General features: G+C 43.9%; 1 protein-coding gene across 1 annotated transcript in view; it reads left to right on the top strand.

The window, feature by feature from the left end:
- The window catches only part of ZFHX3 (zinc finger homeobox 3), a 196,080-nt gene that overhangs the window by 136,484 nt on the left and 38,709 nt on the right, over positions 1 to 20,887 (top strand). Inside the window, exon 5 of the mRNA XM_085305745.1 lies at positions 14,628 to 14,735. Coding sequence (XP_085161871.1) covers positions 14,628 to 14,735 — 108 coding nt within the window. The remainder of the gene's footprint in view (positions 1 to 14,627; positions 14,736 to 20,887) is intronic.

Raw genomic sequence — 20,887 nt, 5'->3', positions numbered from 1 at the left:
TTTTTTTTTTGGTACTATATTTGCTTTTTGAGGGCAGTATTTAGATTCTTTGTCTACTTGAGACATGTACAGGATATTTTTAAATGGTCTCACATGGAAGGAAATTAGTATGTTAGAATAAACTCAATTAACAAACAAAAGCTTCATTTGCAAATATATAAAATGTCCCTGGAATCCTTCTTTTAAAGGGGAGCATGTGTGGGCAGTAGAAATAAAGTGTACAAATGAACACTGGTTCGTATGACAGATTTTCTTTACCACTCACGAGCAAGTATGCCAATTGCACTGAATGGYAGAGACACTTTAGGCCTTGCAGTGAAACTGTGTCTGAATTGGTAATAAAAACAGGAGATAGCATGCAGTTTGGGAGCAAAAGGAAGGGCAGGGTTGAGAACTTGCTTCCAAAAGTTCCTGCTTGGTTTCAGAGCACCATTGGCTGCTTGTGCATTGCCAGCAGATTCCAGGAAGTCGCTGTGCATCTGATTACTTCATTACAGAGCTTTCATTGACTTGGCTGCACTGTGCTGATGAACTGAGACTGGGGACAAGAGCTCATAATTGAAAGAAATAAATTCTTATCACAGGCCCCTGCTGGAGTCGCCACCTGGATGTGTGCCTTCATCCAGGTTTCAGGAACATTTCAAATCTCTGGAGCACCTGGTGCTCCCTCGTTAGTGTTTCAGGAAAGCCGAGCACCGGAATCACAGGGATTGTGAACTGTCCCAGGGTGACTGTGAAACTCTCCTCTCTCCCAGCTGACGGGCCATTACTGACATTATTCTGCTTAACTGCTTGTCTGCAAGCCAGGCAGCTTGTGAGTCACAAGTAGCTTCAGTGTCTCATTGGGAGTCTTTCCATGCTCTTCCCTTTCACTTGGTCCTCTGTTTTTCACTTACTAGTTAGAGCAGCCATTTAACACTCCATTTGCTCTCTTAGATTGGACAGTGTGTGAAAGCTCCTTCTCTGCTGTATGATAGTGTACATAGGCACTATGGAAGAAATTGTCTCATTTTGTTGTTGTTTGTTTGTGCCACGTCCTGTGCAGAACAGCTGTTTTCTGGAGCTGATGGTTCCTGAAAAAACACAATTATTTAAATAAATAAATATTATTTAAATATTTTTAAAAATTACCACAGTGCTGGTGGTATGCAGGTGAATGGAAAGTCTTCACTTGATACTCTCTGACCTCATGAGTACAGCTGAATGCTGGAGAGTCAGGGCCGAGATGGCAGTCACTTTCAATTACTTGAAACCAAGAGAGGTAGAGAAAAAAAGCCCGTTAGCTCTAGGAAGCTGAAATCTTCTGCTGAAAAGCTCATTAGTAGTAGGGGAGAGCAATTACTAACATTCTGTTAGTGCCACTAACCCAAAACCAGGATAGGGTGAGTTCAGCCTCTAGGACTTGGTCATCTCCACCCTGGTGGTTAACAGGGAGTTCCTCAAGTGTGTCCCAGAAGAGACCCCCAACCCCAGTGCTGCATAACAGTGATTTTTGGGGGGTTCCACTGCTGATTGTCTGTCAAAGAGCTTGCATTTATTATCTTCTCCCTTCTTTGCGCCAACACAGATTTCTTTGGTACTGCTTCCTTGGAAGCTGTCAACATGGCAACAATGTCAGGAACCATGAGAAATTACACTGCAATTGTGTTGAGTATAAGAGATAATGTGGTGATTTACCATACAGATCACAAATGAGCAAATGCAGTTCTCACTTTTAGATTTCTTGTGAGAATGCCTGCATGGCCTACATGAACAAACACATATCATGACCTTGATTTTACTCTTTGCTGGCACATTTTATCAATAAAGCACAAAATGCAGGTGCTAGGGGAGTCTTGTAGCATTTCACAAAGAGGATAATTGATTCATGAGGAGAGAAAATCTTTATGGAAAATAATTTGGACTGCATCGTAAGTATTGCTCAGATTTTTGAATTCCAGCTCAACTCTAAACCCTGTCACCCTTCTGACAGATGGGTGTTGGCATCCTTGCCCCTGCTCAGCTAACGCAGTCCGGCCATGTGTGTGTGCTCGGTAATGTCACTGTGCTCCCAGCAGACCCTGGCATCCTGGGAGGAAGCCCCCCTTCTCTTTGTACTTCACTAACAGTCTGAGTCCCAAGCAACTTGTTTCTGGCTCTCTTCATTGGCTTAGGTCATTCCACTTTCTCCAGCAGGGAGATGCATCTGTGTTGGAATTATTTTCTCCTAAATGTAAATACTGATGTTCTGCGGTTGAGTCTGTGTATATCCTTCATTGCCCCTGTTGTTGAAATGTCTGTTCCTTGGACAGTATCAAATTTGTCTTCTCGGCACCTCTGAGGGGGCAGACAAGTAGTATTATCTCCACTTTAGAGCTGGTGAGCAGAGGGGTTTGAGAGTTTGCCTTGTTTCCAAGTATCAAGGATTCTGTCCCTAGATCTTGTTACACTTCTGTGCAGGGTCTTCAAATATGAGATGAAGCAGAACCCAGATGAACACTTGTCGTTACCACATTCCGCCTCTGAATTTTGTCCAAGAGCCTTTCTTATAGGTCATCTCTGATGAAAAATGTAAGATTGATCCTCTCTTGATCCAGTAAGACACTGTGCACATACTGTTTATGGTCTTTCATGATTCTCCATGTTCATATCTATTGGCAGTTCCTGGAAATAAGGTCCTGTAAAAGCCTGGTTTCACAACGCTACAGCAGACATGTCTTCAGTCTAGTTAAGAATGAGTCAAATTTTGCACTTCTCTGCAAGTTTCTTCCACATCATTATATATTACTAATAAAACATGCCCTCCCCATAATGACTGGACTGAATCTTCAAGTGTGGGATGAATTTTTCTGAGCAACTGGAAGTAAATCTGATCACAAATSAAAGAGCTTACATTAACCTAAAAATCAGTCCTTTTACAAAACTCCATTCCCTGTTTTTGTCCTGAATGCTCCAATGGAGCAYGCTCCAACTTTCCATGTAGTTTAAACTCACTGGCACTCTGTGTACAAACTGTGCCTGAATAAATTTTTTAGAACTGCTAATCATCTTTTCCTTGTTATTCACAACAGTAGGAATTGTCCTTATCGGGGAATAAAGGATGACCCTCACATGATAGCTGCAGAACTGAAGGTTGGTCACTCTCCCTGTTACTGCATCAGCTTCACAGGCTGACGCCCACTGGACCGCCTTTAGCTGGAGAAGCTGTTAATTTCTGTTTTCACAAACAGACCAAATCAGAGCAGATGTGAGCATTGGCAGCAGACTGACAGAATAGTCAGGGCTGCTGGGTGTGCATCAAAGCCTTGAAATCTCAGAGTTGGTAGCTCTTTGTGTTTGGGGGAGACTGGAAGCATCTGCTACCGTGGTACAGGGTGGCCCTTGCAGCAGCCGCAGGTGCCCGCTGATCTTCCTTTCCCTCTGGCAGAAGCAAAGTCACGTGCCCAGCTCTCCAYGCCCGCTGCGTCCCCTGCCTCTGCCCCTCTGTTCTGGTGCACACGTGGCCCGGCTTCGGTGGCTTCGGGCTGTCCTCCTCAGGGAGGCAATATTCGGCTTGCTTTCACTGCAAACGATCTTCTTTGCTAAGCAGGCTGTGCATCAGATTGTTGCTGCGTCCTGGCAGCCCAGGGCGCCACCCCCCCCAGCCCTTTTTGGGAATCTGAGACCGTACTGGCCATGTGGCCTTCCACAAGCCTTTGCGCGGAGCACAAGCTTCTATGAAGCAAACTCTGTTGACAGAAGCTATATTTGTGTTTATTTGTGTTTAAAAATAACATGAGAAAGTTCTAATCCATTATAAATATTTCCTATAAAAAAACCACATGTTGCAACAGGGAGACCAGGAAAAGAGAGCATTTGCTCCCGGCAGCGAGCACAGAGCTCAGCAGGTACGCGGGCAGGCGCCGCAGCCGCGAGCGGTCCCGCGGGGCGAGCGCAGTCAGCCGGGATGCCCTGCGTGGCCCAGGTGGCTGGCTGCGGCTGGCGTGTGTCAGTACGGAAGTCGCGTGCAAAAGGATAACCTAGCTGCTTTATGTCAGCATAATGATGTTTTCTCATTACTAAAAATGTAACAGTTCTGGACTTTCTTTCATCTTTAAAAAGCATAAAAATTCAGAAAAACTACCCAAAGATGGAATTCTAGGTAATTGTACATTCATACCTTATGGTGTAATGTGCTAAAGGAATATTTTGGCTGTCCCTAAAACAGGGTACTATAATTACGGATTTCCTAAGTTTTTAGCGAAGCTTAAAAGAACTCCACAAACGTGCTGAGGTCAGGAAATGCTCGGGGAGGGGAGAGAAGGGGGTCAGCAACAAATTAATTAACTTTTCCTTGGAGCAATGTCATGGAGAGTAAAAACAGAGTAAGAGCTGTATATTTAAAAAAAATCAAACAACAAAAACATTAAGCAGAAATAAGGATGTTTTAGTGTTTGATTTAACTATGGCTTATGATGATGTTATTGGACAGAGTTAAGGTTGTTGGGCGCACTCCTTACGCATTTCCAAACCTTAAGGCTAGGCATGAATTAATTATAGCTAATTTTTGTTATAGTTAAAACATTCTGGAGCTGTAACTTGTCGTGGAGTTGCTCAAGTTAACTTCAGCTTTACTGCAGCTCTGTTTGTGTTTGGGAATCTAGAAAGTCTCTCTAGAGTGAGCTTATTAATACTAAAACAGCGTTCCTCAATTAAGTGTATTATTTTAAATAARTTAAATAACTTATGCTCACATTGTGGAGCGTGGACGCTGCAGATGCAGTGTGTTGGTTCTTCTCCTGAAAGGTAGAGTATGCAGTTCCTGAAGAATCTCAGCTTTTCTGGAAACGCRGGTTTGTCTTCTCACAGTTGCAGCGGATCAATACAGTAACTTCCAAATAGCAGCTGAGCAAGGCCAACGTGACACTCCCTGCCTGAGTCTGCAGGCAGCCTGGAACAGCTCAGAAGGGGTTACGTCCTCCTGCCTCTACAAAGCCATTTTATTTGCGTGTCGGCCATTCCTCTGTATGCGTTTAGCAGGCAGACGGGCGTTCTCCTCTCAGTGAGGACAAGTAGGGCTGCCTGGCAGGAGGCGAGGAGGGAAGGAGCTGGGCGGATGACCAAGAAGGACAGGGCTGGAAAGCAAGAGGAAAGAGAGGGATTGCAGGGGCTCTTGTGGGAAGCAGGTATCTTAAAGGGCCAAGTGCCAGCTGAGCGTAGGCTGACGTTCACCTGCCGGACCTAGGCGGACTGGTGCAGCTGGCGGGGAGCCGCAGTCCCCTCTGCGGAGCGTGGCACCAGGGCTCCCGTCCGCTTGTGGCCGAGAGGTGCCAACCCGGCTGGGGCTCAGAGGAGGCACACGGGGCGCCGTGCTCTCCCCTTGCCGCRTTCAGGCCTTCCCACCTCTTTGCTGCCCCATCTCCTCTAGGCTTCTCCTCCTCCTCCTGGTCCTCTCCCCTTTGTTTCCCAACCCCTCCTCCCACTTGGAGACCGAGCTGTCCTTTCCCTGCAGACCTGAAGCTGGAGATGGGTTTTTCTTTTGTTTTGCTGTTTGATCTGTTTGTATTTTTGCATGAGTCTCCTTTCCAGCTGATTCCAGTTTGGAGCTAGGTTAAACTGTGCAAAATACTGTTTAAGAGGGAAAAAAAAGAAAGGAACTTGTCAAGATTCATTTGTTATATCACATTTAAAATGAAACAGAATTGGAGGTAGTTTTTGTCCAAAGGAGGAGGGGGAAAGCGGGGGGGGGCTGAAAAGCCGTCAAGCCGCAGGAGAAAGCCCCTCCTTTGTTGTCCTCCTGACATTGAAGTGTAATTTTTCATGGTTATTTGGACTGGAAAATGGGGGGAAAGAGAGAGATGGGCTTGCGATTATTTCCCATAAATGACAACACAATCACATCACGCTTCACTACAAATATGCTCAAGGAATTTGCCTTTTTTTTTACATTTCATGTGTGAAAATAACAGCAACCTTTCTAGTTCTGATGAAATTCAAGGGGACAAATCCCTGTTGGGTTCCACAGACTTAAAATTTAGTCCCATTTGCAAAAAAACAGGCACCCCTGTTCCTGCACAGACATACAAATAGCCTTTGTCTCAGGGAGCTGATTGCTGGACATTTTTCTCTTTACGTGGAATTACGTACTTTCTTCAGAGGTTTTTCTAGTGGCAGTCAATTACTATGCTGCAGAATCCTTTGACAGGTAAACTGAGGAAATGAGAACGTSAACTGCAGATAAAGATGGCGGTTTCTGTTAGGCAGCTTGAGCAGCAGCCCGAGCCGTTTTGTCCTGGCTCGCCAGCGGGGAGGGTAAGCCGCCCAGCCCATGCTGCTGCAAACCTTTAAAGGTTCCTTTACATAACTTGTTGTTCACATCACTGACTTGGTCATTCTTTGGTGGATAAACACAGCCTTCAGTTAGCGACTGCAAAATGGGAGCATCTCATAGTTTACTCTAGTTTGGAAACTGTCCTTGTTTGTGCAGAACTGTTTTCTAATACGTTATTTTCTGCAGGGCTAAATTCTTGTCTGACTTGCCAGGGAAATGAAGGTTTCCAAAGCAATCAAGGCCTTCCTTAAGTTCATTCTCTGCACGTAGCTGTCCGAGATCCAGATCCTAGTGAAGTGAATGAGTCTCCTACATGCTTAAAGTTAACCACATGTTTAACGTTGGCAGGTTTGGGCCAACTGCTGAAATGACATATTGAAATTAAAAAGGTGAAAATCTTGGGTTCTCCTCCTCAAGGCTAGGCCTGTTCCTTTGCTGACAATAACTGTGCACTGTAGACACAGACAAGCCTCTTGTTTCTGCTCAGTGTCCTGTTTTATTTTTGAAAAAAACAGTGGCAAATTTCGTCACTACTGGGTTTTATTTTTTTCTTCTAACAGAAATTATTTTTTCTTCTAATTATCTATTCTAATAATGTTATTCTGTTTCTTAATACTGCTACACTTTTTTAAAAAAAAATACAAAGCAAAATGTTGCAAGATTTCATCAATCTTTTCCATCTGCACCGTGTTTGAGAGCACTTCTCAGCCATATAAAACTCTGAGCTATACGTAGAGTATTCAGAAATGGGGCCTCTGGCTAGAGTTGGCAAATCAGATAAAGTGACTGAATGCAAAAAAAGCAATTTATATTAAAGAAAGGAAGATACTAACATATGGTGGGGGGTCATCTCATTTTTGTTCAGTAAGAACCTTGCTTGGGAGATAATCAAAGATCTGGATGGTTGTCAGGTCTTTCATGGAAAGTGGCCAAGACTTTTGGAGTTCTTCTTTGGAGGGGGAAACAAAGAAGTAGAAGCTAAAAGTTTGTAAGCAGGTTTTTTTGGCTGCTGAATTTCTTKTTGTATTTATCTGAACACTTGGCCTATAGTTGTTGCACAAAAGCGAGGTAAAGTTGCCTCACCTTGAGAAGATAGGTATTTGAGGATGGCTTTTCAGTGGGGGCCGTATTCGTAGTCTGCATTTTCTTTCTTGTCGATTAAAACAGCACAGAGATGCTCCRACCGTGCTTCTAAGTACGATCATCTTAGAAATAAGTGTCATTATTACAGGATAAATGTAGGGATTATTATTTTTCTGCGGTCATATGTTAGATGACTAGCACTCACCTGCAAGCTTTTTGCATGAAGGCTGGCACTCCATAGCATTCTTCTTGTAACCTGTGCCTGGTGCTGTCTTTTCACTGCTGGAGTCCTGCTTTTCCTCTCCTGCAAGTGAAAAATGAATGAGTTTCTATAGAACAATTTAGTTAGAAAATAGCACAGAACATATTTGTTCATATATGTACACCTTGAATCTGAGCTGCAAAGGCAGAGACTGTGTGGTAACCAAGGATCCCTCAGGAGAAGACTTGTCCCACATGAGCTAGAGCAGGGTGAGAAACACAAGACATCAGAAAAGAGATTTCCTATGTTTTCATGTGGATAGATTGCCTTGTCTTTACATGCAAATATTCTGCAAGTCAGGCAGAAATTGAAAGTTTGGGGGGCAGGGGGKAAATTTTACTATTTTTCTGTTGGATTGATCACAAACAGTCAAATTGTTTCCAGGGTGTTACTCTGTATCCTAACCCTTGATAACTTACCTCCTTTCATCAGCCTGTGCTAAGACTGTGCTCTCATTCAGATTTCAGTAAACAGAAGGGCGGGAAGCTGTGGGATTCGCCATCTTTGTGTTCTCATCTCAGGCCGCCAGCAGCGTCAGTAACACGTGTGGCTTCACTTCCTCTTCTACTCACCTACAGCAGTGTGTGTTAAATGATTCCCTTGAAAGAATGAATGATCAGAAATACAAGATGAGGGAGTTGGGGCAGCGAGGAGGAAGCCAAACACCAACTTTTTTTTCTCCTCTGAATATGGAAGTTTTACATGCTGCATGCAGGAACTGTGCTGCACTCTGTGGGATTGGAGCCCAACAGCTTTCACGATAGYAACCAGTAATTCAGAAATCGCACAGCCTTTTGAATCACCCAGTGGGAGTGGGGATAGGTATTACTCAAGCTGAGATTTGGCTGTGGGACTAAAGAKAGTGCCCTACCTCCTACTAAATATACTGTGGGATGTCTAATAATCAGATGTCTGATATAAGTCTTACAGGGAGTCGTAACCTCACTAGCACTGTGCTGAAACAGCAGGTCAGCCAGACTCCCAGGGAAGTGCATGTCCTTTCGAACTGTTGGCACCAATTCGTTATACACCTCCTTTTCAGACTCTGTATTTACTCTCTTTCTACAGCTGAATGTACCTGGCCTGTGGGCATGATGGGACTGACTCTCCACGTGCATATTCTGCAGACCCACAGCTCTCTTGTATTGCAGCTTGTTCAGGCGAGGGACAAAAAACTCTTTCTGTGCCAGTGTCATAGTCTTACCTTGCACAGCTTATGGGGCAACTGTGCTCCTGGTGGGCTTCTCAGGAAGAGCCCAAACGCAGATGGCATCCACCTTGGGCTGACAGACTAAAGTCCATGGGATTTGAGAATAAAGCCCCTACCCATTCCGTAAGGACCCAAACCATGGTGAATGTCTTCCCAGGGGTGTGGACCTCAAGTTTAAACTAGTTGAAATCTGCTGTACTTCTGAAGTGTGTCTGGGTTGCAACCTCATGGTGTCCCCTCCACTAGACTACTTTTCTGAAATCTCCCCAGAGTCAGCGGCACTGATTACTCTYCCCTAGCACTGGGAAGCTTCTCCTGTGGCCTGATGGTATGGTATTTCAGTGCATGCATGCATCCATGTGCATGTGCACTCATATAGCTGACTTCATGCAGGGTATAGCTGTCACCTCTCTTTGCTAATATCAGCCTGCAAAGATCAGCCAGGTCTCAGTTCTGTCATTCTGTGGGCTTTTTTTGGCTAGTTAGCCTGAAAATGAAGCATCGGGGATTCTTTTTGTTTCAATGGAGAGACCCTGTGTACAATTAAAACTTGTTTCTGGTAAACCTCATTCCAGGAAAGATGAGCTTTTAACAAAAGGCTTTTGACAGCTGCAGGGTATTTCATTTTTTTAATGCCGAATGAAAAATCAATACATTTTTCTGGGTTATACATATTCAGAACAGGCTTGATATTTCCATTATAATGGAAAATGGGTGTCTGCACATCTCGCCTGTCAGAGCTGCACCACCGCATTTTCCAAGCCACTGCTAAATATTTCAAACCTGATTTGATTGTGGTTCATGACAGCTAATGTTTCTCAGCTCTTGAGCCTGCCGGAGGGTGGGGAGGCAAATGCGTGCTCTTTCTCTTCCATCCCTACATTTCCGCCACCCCTGCAATGCCCCTTATCCCTTTGGGTAAGAGATACTGGTTTGCTAAGGAAAATATGGCAGGGAGGATAGACAAGAGGTTGTAAGCTGTTCAGATTGGCATAGACTTGGTCAGAATTTGACTTCTCCACRCACACAAACTTTTTTAAATCTCCATTTTGAAAGGGCGGAAGTGTTGTAGTTTGACCCTGTGCACGGATTTGGACACGTTTTCAGTACATTGCTGGGCACAGAGATTTCTTGACATCTGCAGAAGTCAGAAAATACCCGGGATTTTCTGGAATCTTCTCCCTCTTTCTCTCCCGCTTCTTGAGTGAGTGCTTTAATTTCAAATTAAAAGGAAATGCCACTGTCTGATATGATTTATTCACAAAGGAAGAAAAGACTTTTCCTAGGAATTTGCATGGGACAGATTTCAGAAGATGGAATAACAGATTCCTTTGCCTTCCAGGTGCCCTGTAGCTACAGCTAGTTTCTCTTGGTACTGAACTGACCTCAGGCATTTGTAAAATTCTTTTAAGAGTATTTATTAATACAGCATCATGTACCTCATGGATGGCAGTCGGGTACTGGGAACTCTGAGCAGGTTGTTACATTTGTATTTCAATGGAACACAATTTGCCTCATGCAAATTGTGTTGCCACAGCCTTTGTCCCTGCACTGGTGAGCTCTTTGCAGAGGATGAAGTCCGCTTGCCCTTCCTGAACTCAGAAATCCTGTGTAGCTGGAGCTTCTGGAAACCGAAGATACCCATCTAGCAGCTACATCCTCTGTACATAKACTAGAACAGTGTGTCTGGCCTTCAAGAACCCTCTTCTAAGATTCCCAGGCCAGGAGTCAACCCCATCTGCATCTGACAAAGTATCTTTTTTGGCAAGCTTCCAAACCTCTGGGTGCTGTGCCCCAGACACGCTCTCTGTAAGTCCTAGTCAGTCTTTGGCCTGCTGAAATTCTCAATATATTGCTTAAATACTGAGGGAACTTTCMCCCGTTGGATATCAAGCTTGATTGGGACACTTTTTAGGACAAATGACTTTGAGTTGAGTACCTTTTAACTACAAAAATGAGTGGTGGAATTCTGATCAAACTCTGTAAGGAAAAATAAAACTTTTAGGCAGTCATGACAAACAGTGATTCACAGCCTCAGACTGGTGTAATTTAACAGCAACCTTGTTATGTAACAAATGAATTATAGTGCTTTGGAAATATATTTCTTGCATCTTGCTCGCCTGTAGCCCGATCTGCCTTTCGGAGTTGGTCGCAGGATATTTTTCCTTCTCAGTGCGGGGCTATCTTATGTGGGTCTTCAGGCCGCAGTCGGCTCTGAATGCAGTATGGGAACAGTGTGACATCAGGATTTACAGTCAATTAGAATGGAATAAAATGGGAGCCTGAAAATCCCTCATTAGCTGTGCAACTTGAAGGTGAAGGATCAAGGAGAATAGAAAACATTTCCCTAGCAGTGTGATGGCATGGTACCATTGTTCCGAAAGATGACCCGAAGAAATGCAAGAGAAAAGATGGTTGGATACCGTTCACTCAGGTGTTTTTTTGTCTAGACCTTCCATCTCAGTAGCAGTGCTGGAGTTGCCACTGCAACACAGCAGCTGCAGAGCTGTCATCAAAAAGAGGCCTGTGTTTACATAGGTGCAAATCTTTGGGAATWGGAGTTAGATGTTTTATTGCCTGTGTTGGAGGATCTCATTGTAAAAAAGCTGGGTCAAATCACACGTTCACGCATTGTCTGAAATCTGTTGGAGTCTGGTTTTTAGTGCTTCAGAGGAAAGAAGACGTCAGCAATGCATGCAGCCAGCTGAGGAGCGGTGTGGTTGAGGAAGCTCAATCCCAACTGACTCTCTGCTCAGCTCAAACGTTAACTGCTGCAGTACACTTAGACCAAGCTTAGGAAGCAGAGTTGTTGCTAGCCTCTTGGAAATGGCTCCTGGCAGAGGATCACGAGGAAGCCTGAGTTGCTGCTTTCCGACTGCTGCRTGCATGCCCATCAGTGCATGCTGAGTCTCTGTGCCTGGCTGCTGTGTTCCTGGGGGCTGTTTGAGTGCAGGGACCTTCCCTAGGTGGGCCAGGAGCAGTAGCCAGGCCCCAGAGAGGAGTAGGGAGAGTTGTTCTTAYCTGCTACTGGTCCTGCAGGCATCTGCAGAGGCCCATGTAGCAGGGAGTCAACCAAAGGCAGAAACACAGGCTTTCCCATTTGTTTGAAGCCTAAGAAGCCTTCCTGGACAAATGCATCTTGTATTCTGCTCCCCACTCTCATCTTGCTTTAAAAAACTGTCCTCAGTAAAATCTGCTTTTGTTTGCTGGAAGAAGGAGAAGAAGGTTTTGAAGCATACGTGTTTGTTTTTTTTTCTTTTCTTTTAGGTCTGCCTGCCCAGCGCAGAGGTATTTGAGCCAAGTAGGCAGATTTTTTATCCTTAGAGAAAAGCCATTTCTAAGAACAGGAGTTCGGTGAATATTTGGTACAAGTGTCTGTCTGGTGGCTTTGATAAGACACCGACCAGTAAGACAAACAGTGCCTGTGAGTTGCAGTGGGCTGCACACTGAGCAGGGCAGAAGAATCTGCTGTTTGTATCCTTGTTTTTTTAATCCTTTTTCTACCTTTATTGGTATTCATAGCTCACATTTTTCCGGTTACTGTCAGCCTGGGCTTTCATCCATTTTAAAGAGCTATTTTTTCCCCTTGTTGATGATGATGATGGTATAAAGACAGATGGTGTAACTGCTTATGAATGTCCTACTTTATTCCCTTCGAACCAGACAGTTCACTTGAAGCCGTATATTGTTTCCACATGCTCAGGTTAGAGCCCAGACAGTGTCTGAGCCCAGCAGCCAGCTCACCCTTCCTCTTCCTCCCATGCAGATGGTGACACCTCTGGGTCGCAGCCGGGAGTGCGCAGCACTGGCCACCCTTTGTTGTTGCCGCCCGGCAGGGGCGAGGAGGGCCCTGGAGCTGCTTGGGTGCTAGGGGCCCCTTGCCAGGTGTGGGTCAGCGGGTGGCCATCCCTGGGCTGGCCGCCCTGTGGGGCACCCCGCTGCTTCGCACAGCCACGGGGCTGGAGCGGGTGGAGGTGCTATGTGGGTGCTCGCTCAGTTTTAACAGCTGAGTTAGGTGATGGATGCACTCCTCGTCCGCAATTGTGTTTTTTCTGGAGCATCTGGGAGCCAGGTGCCACAGGAAGGCCTCGGCTGGAAAAAAATGGATTTCCATCTGAAATACCCTTAATGAAAGTTAAAAYGAAGGTTTTAATAACATAAAAGAAATCTCCTAACGAAGATTTTAATAAAACCAGCTAAAACCTGGKTTTTTTGTGCTGCCTCAGTTAAATAGAAGCTATCTCACCTTGGATCACAGCTTTTCAAAGACAGCAAGATAGGGTTAGGTCTCATTTGTTTTATTCTCCAAGGTGGGAGAATTTTGGAATTCTGAAATGCGAATCCAGTTGCTGATTCCACAGCACTAACGTCCCGCAAACTTGACTGTTCATCTGCTTTCTGTATCAGTTACTTGTAATTTTCTAAATGTGATACGTCTTTGCCTAGAGGTGCTACCCATCACACCCCTCAGTCTGGGGTCGTCTTTCCCAGYAGAAGACCACTGTGATCCCTGAAGCTCTCAAGAGTTTTGAGCTTTTAAAAAAGTGAAAGAGGGGTAGCATGTAAATCCCAGCTCTTACTGCATCATGCCATGTCCACTTAATGTCAGTGCTCCTCTCTGAATGCTTTTGCAAGTTCTTCCCTGATGAAAGTTGTCACATTCTCAAGGTCCACTGCTGAGTTTCTGCATAGTCCCCTAATAYTTACTTTTAACCCTAATTTAGCCTTAGTTTTGCTAGGGAGAATTGACAGGAGAGGGGAGCCTGTTCTTTCAACTAGTTAGCTAGTTCAGGTGAAACCTCAGGATAGTCTAGGATTTACCATGGCCAGATAATACAAGTTAAAAGTATAAATTATCATGCCTAAAAGAGGATATCGTGGCTTAGAAGTACCCTTTCTTCCTAGTGTCAAGTAGCCCCAGTCAGTTACACGGAAGCCATCAAGTTGCATGTACTGTATGTAAATAGCCTAGTGGTTGTTATATCCTGGTCTGAGAAGTTGGGCAGATACAGCTGTCTTGTTTCCAGTATCCTAGCTAACTAGGGTGTTTCTGTGCGGAGCTACGCGTGCCACGTCAACATACTCTGTCAAACCACAGCCTCAGGACTGTGATATTCTTGTTAACAGGTGGGGCATTRGCACTTTATATTTTGTTCTGCTCTTTCAGCATGTATTTTCTTACTTGAGGCTTCAGCACCTGTACTGATACTGATGTGTGTGCTCAAACTCTTTCTGTTGGTGGGACGGAATGAAGACTTCCTATGCCTATGTCAGGGTCCTATCTGCAGAAGACAATGCTGCTCTTTGCTTTGTCCCAGTAGAAGTGAGTTGTGCTGTTTCTGCAGTGAATTGGGGGGAGGGGAGGTCTCAATATTCAATGTCAGTACTGCCCAGCAACATTTTGTCCAAAGAGTTTGGGCTGAGGATGTGGGGGGAGGCTATGACAGAAGGTGCTGAGAGCAATCTTGTGAGTTTCTGACCCTTCTTTAGTCCGTAGTGTATTGTAGTAGAACCTTGTCACACCAGGCAGTGATTTCATTGTAGGAGATGTGTGGGTAGCTGTAGGTCAGTGTGGTCAGTTTGCTCAGTGGCTCTCACTGCTTTCCCCTTTAGCTTCTCTCCTGGTCGGTTAGCAAGTAGTCATTGGGAAAATGATGAGTGACATTAGGTGCCTGTCTCTCAAGACTTGTGCTTCAGCCTCAGACATTGGTATGTTTGGTGACAGTTACTTGCTCTTTTGACTTCCATTTTTAATGTTACTCCTTTTGTTTTTCATATTTCAGAAGAATCCATTGAAGATGTGGAAGGGCCTAATGAAACAGCTGTTGATGCTGAAGAGCCTGCCAAAGAGCAAGAGAGTGGAGGGGACAAGGACCAGAGTAAATGGACAGGTCAGTTTTGATCCCTCTTTTTCTCTGATGGGCTCTAGGCTAGGCATGCAGCGATGTTCATAAAGGGTTGTTTAGTAGATGCCTTGTTGTCTTCTAAGGCTGTGCTCTTTTCCTCTGTTGGCTTCTTAAAGAAAAAATTTTAAAAAATCTACAAATTCTCAAATAACTGCTTGTTTGCAGTCATTTTTTGACTTCTTGGTTCATGTTACTATTGGAAATGTTTTTCTCCTTCCATTCCCCGCAATCCTCCTCCCCTACGCCTGAAACACCATTTGGGTGGCTGATGCTATACTGGACTTCCCAAGAAGTCCCAAGAGAAAGGAAAGAAAAGGAAAGTGGGAAGTTGCAAAGCAGTAGTATGCTCTTTCCTTAAACAACCATGCCAGCACATTCAACATGATGTAAGTGTTGTCCTATAGTTAAGTCTTGGGGCATGGCTTCATGAGGCACTCTTTGARCTGTGGCCAGTCATGCTTCCTCACTCCTAGCCATGTATTTACACTGAGGGCCTTGGGTTGGAGTTAGCCTGTACCACAGGGTGCTAGACCTGAGCCTGAGACAGTGGGAAACAGCAGCTGGGAGTGGAGGAAGGGAGAAGGGGACTGCCTGTTTTGGCAGCAGCCAGCACTTAGGTTGGATTAAGCCTATCATGAAACTCCACCCTACGCTGTTAAGACTGAGAGGCTGTTAGTCTGCTTTTTTCATCATGGTCCTAGCTCTGGCAGCAAGGTCTCTCTGAAGAAAASCAGAACAGAGAGGCAGACTTTGTGCTTCTGTTCTGTTAGACACTCGCTTTCAGCTGGAGCGGTGGCATTCTSAAAGTGAAAAGGCAAATGCACAGCAGTGTTTATGTTGTTCTGGAGAAAGCTGAAAGGCTTCACTTCGCAAAACCCTTGGATAAATTTCAGTTCACTTGCAAGATATGAGAAGGCTACTGTCTTTCCCAGAAGATAGTTGCTACTTGCAAAGGGAGAGTCTTTTAAATATTCCTTGCGTTTTAGCAGAAAGTAGCTGCAAGATTGTCCGCCTCAAGAGAAGGCTTTTCCCCTCCTTAGCTCATACTTGCTGACCACTTCAGCTTAGTTGTGGAAATGAGGGCACTGAAGGTGGTTACTCATTTTGCTTAACCCAAGACTGAGCAGTTCTGAGTGCCCATTTCTCTTTCTGCATGGTAACCAAGTAAGTCTGTAAACTTCTATTTCCTTGACATGATGCCTCTCTCACTTTACTCAAGAGACCCTTCTTTCAGCCAGCCTTTTCCTGCATTTTTGGTGATTGCATCTCAAAGAGACACAGCCAACAAGATATTTCAGCATGCAAAGTGTTCAAAAGAATGGAAAGTGGTCTTTCACCTCCATACAGTATTAATCTCTGCCATTAGAAGATATGTCCAAACTTGGGAAAAAAGCAAGCTGTGCTTTAATGCTTGTCAAACCTCATGTTCTCAGTTCATGTTCTAGACCTCACTTGCCGATGTTGCTCTGCATGTCATCCCCCGTTACAGACCGACCCTTGAACCTAGAGATGCAAGATACCTACTCGAGTGTAGGGGATGTTTTAGGKTTTTTTTGATGCATGAGATTGTGTGATTTTAAGTGAAAGCACACTTTATGAAAAGTCGCAGAAAGATCTGTGTATTGTATATTATGTTTCCYGAAGGATAAGTAGGGCCCTTTGCCCAAACCTGAGACACTTGCAAAGCTGATCTTTGTGAAGAGATTACATGTGAAAATCATTTAAGGAAAAAARAGAAACTTACTTTTTAAACCCTCTTCTGTCCAGAAGTTCTAAGTTTGAATGATTTTATTTTTTCATCCTGCCTGTGAAATTCCTAACTCATTCTTGGTGTTTGTCAGTGAAACAGTAGGTGAGAAATTGACAGCTACACTGAGTCTTCAAAGGAAAACGCGGACTACACTGCTGTGTATATAAGCCCACAGAGCCCTGGACAAACTTGTCCAGAGCCATTGCAAGGCTGAAATGTACAGCCTCAGCAAGATTTAGRCGTATGCTTGTGTTGAATTCAGCTCCTGCTTTCAAATGTGTAACAACATCACCCCTAAATTATAAAGCAAAAAAGAAGTTCTAATAATGTTTATTTACAGTAGATATGCAAACCAAGTCTTACGCCTCAGCCTTGTGTTTTTTCTGCTTTTAAACTCCCTTGGCAAAGGTAGCAATGTCATCATGTCCTTGTGGAACTCAGACCTAAAAGGAAATGAAACTAGGTCAGGTTATTCATGACAAACACAGAAGAATAGTGTCTGCATGTATGAAATATCAAAAGACCTTGGTACAAGTTGAGATGTTACCAGTGAGGGAAATATGGAGTATCAAGGAAACAATCAAAAACAACCTTGTTGTAAAAAGAGACTGCAAGAAAAGAGCTGATCTGCAGCTCAGCTGAGTGAGAAAGCTATCAACCATGATGTCAAGAAAACTAAGGAGCATGAGGCCTTCTTTGCATTCATCTTAACTAAACAGGTTGGCTGCATGTGAGAGACTGGAACAGCCTGTATCAGTGACAGCGTAGCGAGATCTCTACCTCAAACAGTGAAGGAACAGGTTGCAAAGTATTTAGCTAAGCTAAATTTTTCAGATCTGTGACCTGCTGCTTCATGCTTGGATATTTCAAAGAAATGATGAAACAACACCAGATCTGTCAGCTGTTATCTCATGTGAATTTACAGAAAACAGGGGAGGTACCAGGAAAGGACAAACATTGTTCTTATCTTTAAAAAGATGAGTAGCAGGGGAACTATATAACTGCCAACTTTTTTTGCCCCAGATTTTTCTGGGAATTGACCAAACAACCGTTTGTAAGTCCTGTAAGATAAYGAGATGAGTAAGAGTCAACATGGATTTGTCAAGAGCAAATCATGTCAACACAACCCAATTTCCTTCTATGTGAAGAAGGCTTTGTTTGCAGTAAGTGTCTCATATCTTGGCTTTGGTAACCCATTTGACACTGCTTTTTATGACATTCTCAAAAGCAAGCTCCAGAAATGTGGTGTAGGTTAAAATATTGCAGGATGGGTGCAGAACTGACAGGGAACCTTGGATTAAAGAGTGGTTGTCAATGACTCATTGTCAAAAGGAAGCAGTCTTTTGACTAGAGCATCAGAGGAGTCCCCCCTCAAGCTTGGGCTTCTCAGTATTAAATTTGCAAATGATCACCACCTGGGGGCACATTTAATGCCTTGAGGAGCAGAATATGAACTCTGGATGATCTTGACAAACGGAGATGTGGTCTGGGGGGATAAAAGGATACTGTTCAGTAGGGACCATAGCCATGTAACTGCAGTCATGTAGAGACAGTCAACTGTATAAATGTGACTGCACCAGTAACAGTAAAAAATCCCAAAGGAATTAGGATCTCATGTTGGCTCTCATGAGAATAACTTTGCCCTTTTCACAGCAGCACAACAGGGTGTATCATCTGCAGGATGTAGGCAGTGGCCATTTCTTCAGTGCTGAAAAGCTTCTTCTGGAKTATTCTGCTCATTTCTTGATACCCCAAGCTCAGAAATTGAGGAACARTTTCAGAAACCTGAAAAGCCCAAATGAAGAGCATGGTCTGCATAACATTACCTGCAAGGAGAAAGTGGAACAAATTAGCCTATTTGGCCCAGAAGAAAAAGACAAAAGGGAAGGACGAGATAAGTCTTGTGCATAAAATGCTTCTTGAAAGGAAGGAAATAATTTGTTCTCCATGTTCAGCGTATAGATGACAARAAGTAATGGGCTTAAATTGAAGGGAGAAAGATTGAGGTTAGATAATATATTTTAAAAACCCCATATTTCTCCTGGTATAGCTTGTATTCCCAGAAAATCTACTCATTGTAGATTTTCTGGGAAGGTTCCTTAGAGGTCTTTTAAGAAGATTAGACAATCAACTGTCAGGAATGAAGTAGGCACAGTTTATCCTGCTCTGGATGGACCGGCTGACCTTTTGAGTTGCCTTTGAGCCCCGCAGTTCTGTGGAAGGGGGTGGTAGGTGAGAAAGGAGGGCAGGCTCCAAGCCAACAAAGAGTGTGTTGAAGTGGAGGCTGATGGACCTGTTTGCTGTTCATTCCTCGGTTCGATCATTAYGTTCCTTAGCAATTTACTCACCTTTTGTGCCTCAGTTTCTTAACTACAGGCTGTATAATTATTTCTTCAACTTTTAAAAAGATTCGTGAGCTCTCTAATAAAATGTTCTAGTACATCTGTCCAAGCTCTTTTTGCAAAGAAGAACGAGTGATGAGCCAAGACTGTTTGCTACTTCATGCTACRTGTGTACACATGTGGCAGGCGGTACCTCTCTGCTTCCATTGCAGGYTTATTAAAATGTCTTAGCTGCAAAATGAATTTGTCAGTTCATTCTTCTATTTATTCTAAAATAGGATATTCTTAAACGAAAGGGTTTTATTTTCAGTTAATATTTTCCATAATATGGAAAACTATATCCAAAAAAACCCGTATGTTTTTACATATATTTTAATAAATCCTAAAAGATTTGTCAAAAATAACAGTGCTGTTTGCTTTCAGTAGTGCACATGCTGTCTCTGTTGCACTGATCTCATAACAAGCAGCCGTGTTTCATATTAACTAAAACTGTTAGATGACTCCTAAAATAYTCTGTCAAAAGAAATTGCTTATGTTTCCTGTTTCTGGACTGGAGTTGTTTGCTTTCTCTCTTTTTTTTTTCTTTCTCTCTTCTCTCGCTCTAATAATTAAGTGTCTTATGATACAGCCATCTAGCTGCTGGAGCTGCGGCTGTCTGCTTTCTTCTTTCTGGTCAAGAGTTCTTCTCAGTTTTAATGTTAGAATAGGGAGACTATCCTTTGTTCAGTGGCTGAGCTTTAAAAATTATCTCATCATGGCTAACGTGAGATCTGTCRCAGATAAACAAGCAAAGAGCAAAGAATTTGAAGCTCTTCCTGACTCCTTTTTTTAAGTCAGTATGTAAATGATTAATATTCAACACATTGGTTTCCAGCTAAAGCCTGAATCAAACCAGGGTAGATCAGTTTGAGACTTTTAAGATTTGGGGTGGGGCTTATGTCTTTTTTTTAAGTAGAGAGAAGCACTTCAATCTGCAATGACCCAGCTACGAAAGAGACTTTCTTAATGCACTCTCAGTTGTATAGATGTAGAATATCAGATTTTTTCCCCCAAAACAAGAAACAAGCTCTGCTTAAAATATAGATTGAAATGAAATATTTCTAGAGGACTAGCCTAAAGGGCTTTTATTTTTTTTAATGATTTTTTTTAATCCATGATGCTCACCTAACACAGAGCAATTAGTGCAATGGAGCGTCCCTGATTCGAATCCGTGGTAGATTGCTATTAAAGGAGGTATTAATGGGCTGCCGAGAGCTGGGAAATTGTTGCAGAAAAGTGTGTTTATGGAGTATGGTGCTGGCAGGCATGATTTCAATCGTATTTGACATGTTTAACATAAATGTATACTGCACAGCTCCTGCAGTTTATGAATAATTCCTACAGGCCCACTGCCTTTCTAATTACTGAAATTGAAAAAAACAGGTCAGGCACATCCTGACGGAAATCTATTACTGCCCCTCCCCTCCCCCCCCACCGCTGATTTTTTTTCCCCCTATTTTTTTTTAATATATGGCATTTGTTGAGCACTTAATGGCTGGGGTATGCTATGGTATGAGAGTAAAGAAAAGGGAGAAARCAGACTGGGAGAGGGAAGAGGTGAGGGGACACATTAGAGCATCTCTGGACCCTGGCTTCTGTGTGAAGGAAACCTTAAACATTTTTTTGAAAAGCTTAGGGTAATTGTACTTCTTTTCTCGAGAAGAATTTATAGAGCACAAAGGCTCTTAGGCACTGAGCTCGCACCGAGGAGAAGGGCAGCGCCGGATGTCTCGGTGCCTTTGTACGTGTGAAGAAACTCCTGGCCCCAAAAMGTGCAGCTGGGGCTGGGGCTGAGAAGCACCTGTAGCCCTAGGACAGTTGTCTGCAGATTCCCGTTCCTGATCTTTCCACTAACGTACGGAGGAGACAGTGGCTCAACGCCAGGCCCTCCGCACGGCTCGGCAGCGCCCGTGTTTTCTGCAGGTGAATGGTCAGGGTCAGGGAGGCCCCACGGCCCCGGCGTGGCCCCTTCCCCACGGCCCCAGCGTGGCCCCTTCCCCACGGCC

Source organism: Rhea americana, unplaced genomic scaffold (genome assembly GCF_003343005.1).
Source record: "Rhea americana isolate MKP2758 unplaced genomic scaffold, rheAme1 scaffold_226, whole genome shotgun sequence".
Taxonomy (NCBI): Eukaryota; Metazoa; Chordata; class Aves; order Rheiformes; family Rheidae; genus Rhea; species Rhea americana.
Note: the sequence above shows the minus strand (reverse complement) of the source record. Positions and strands in the feature narration are given on the sequence as shown.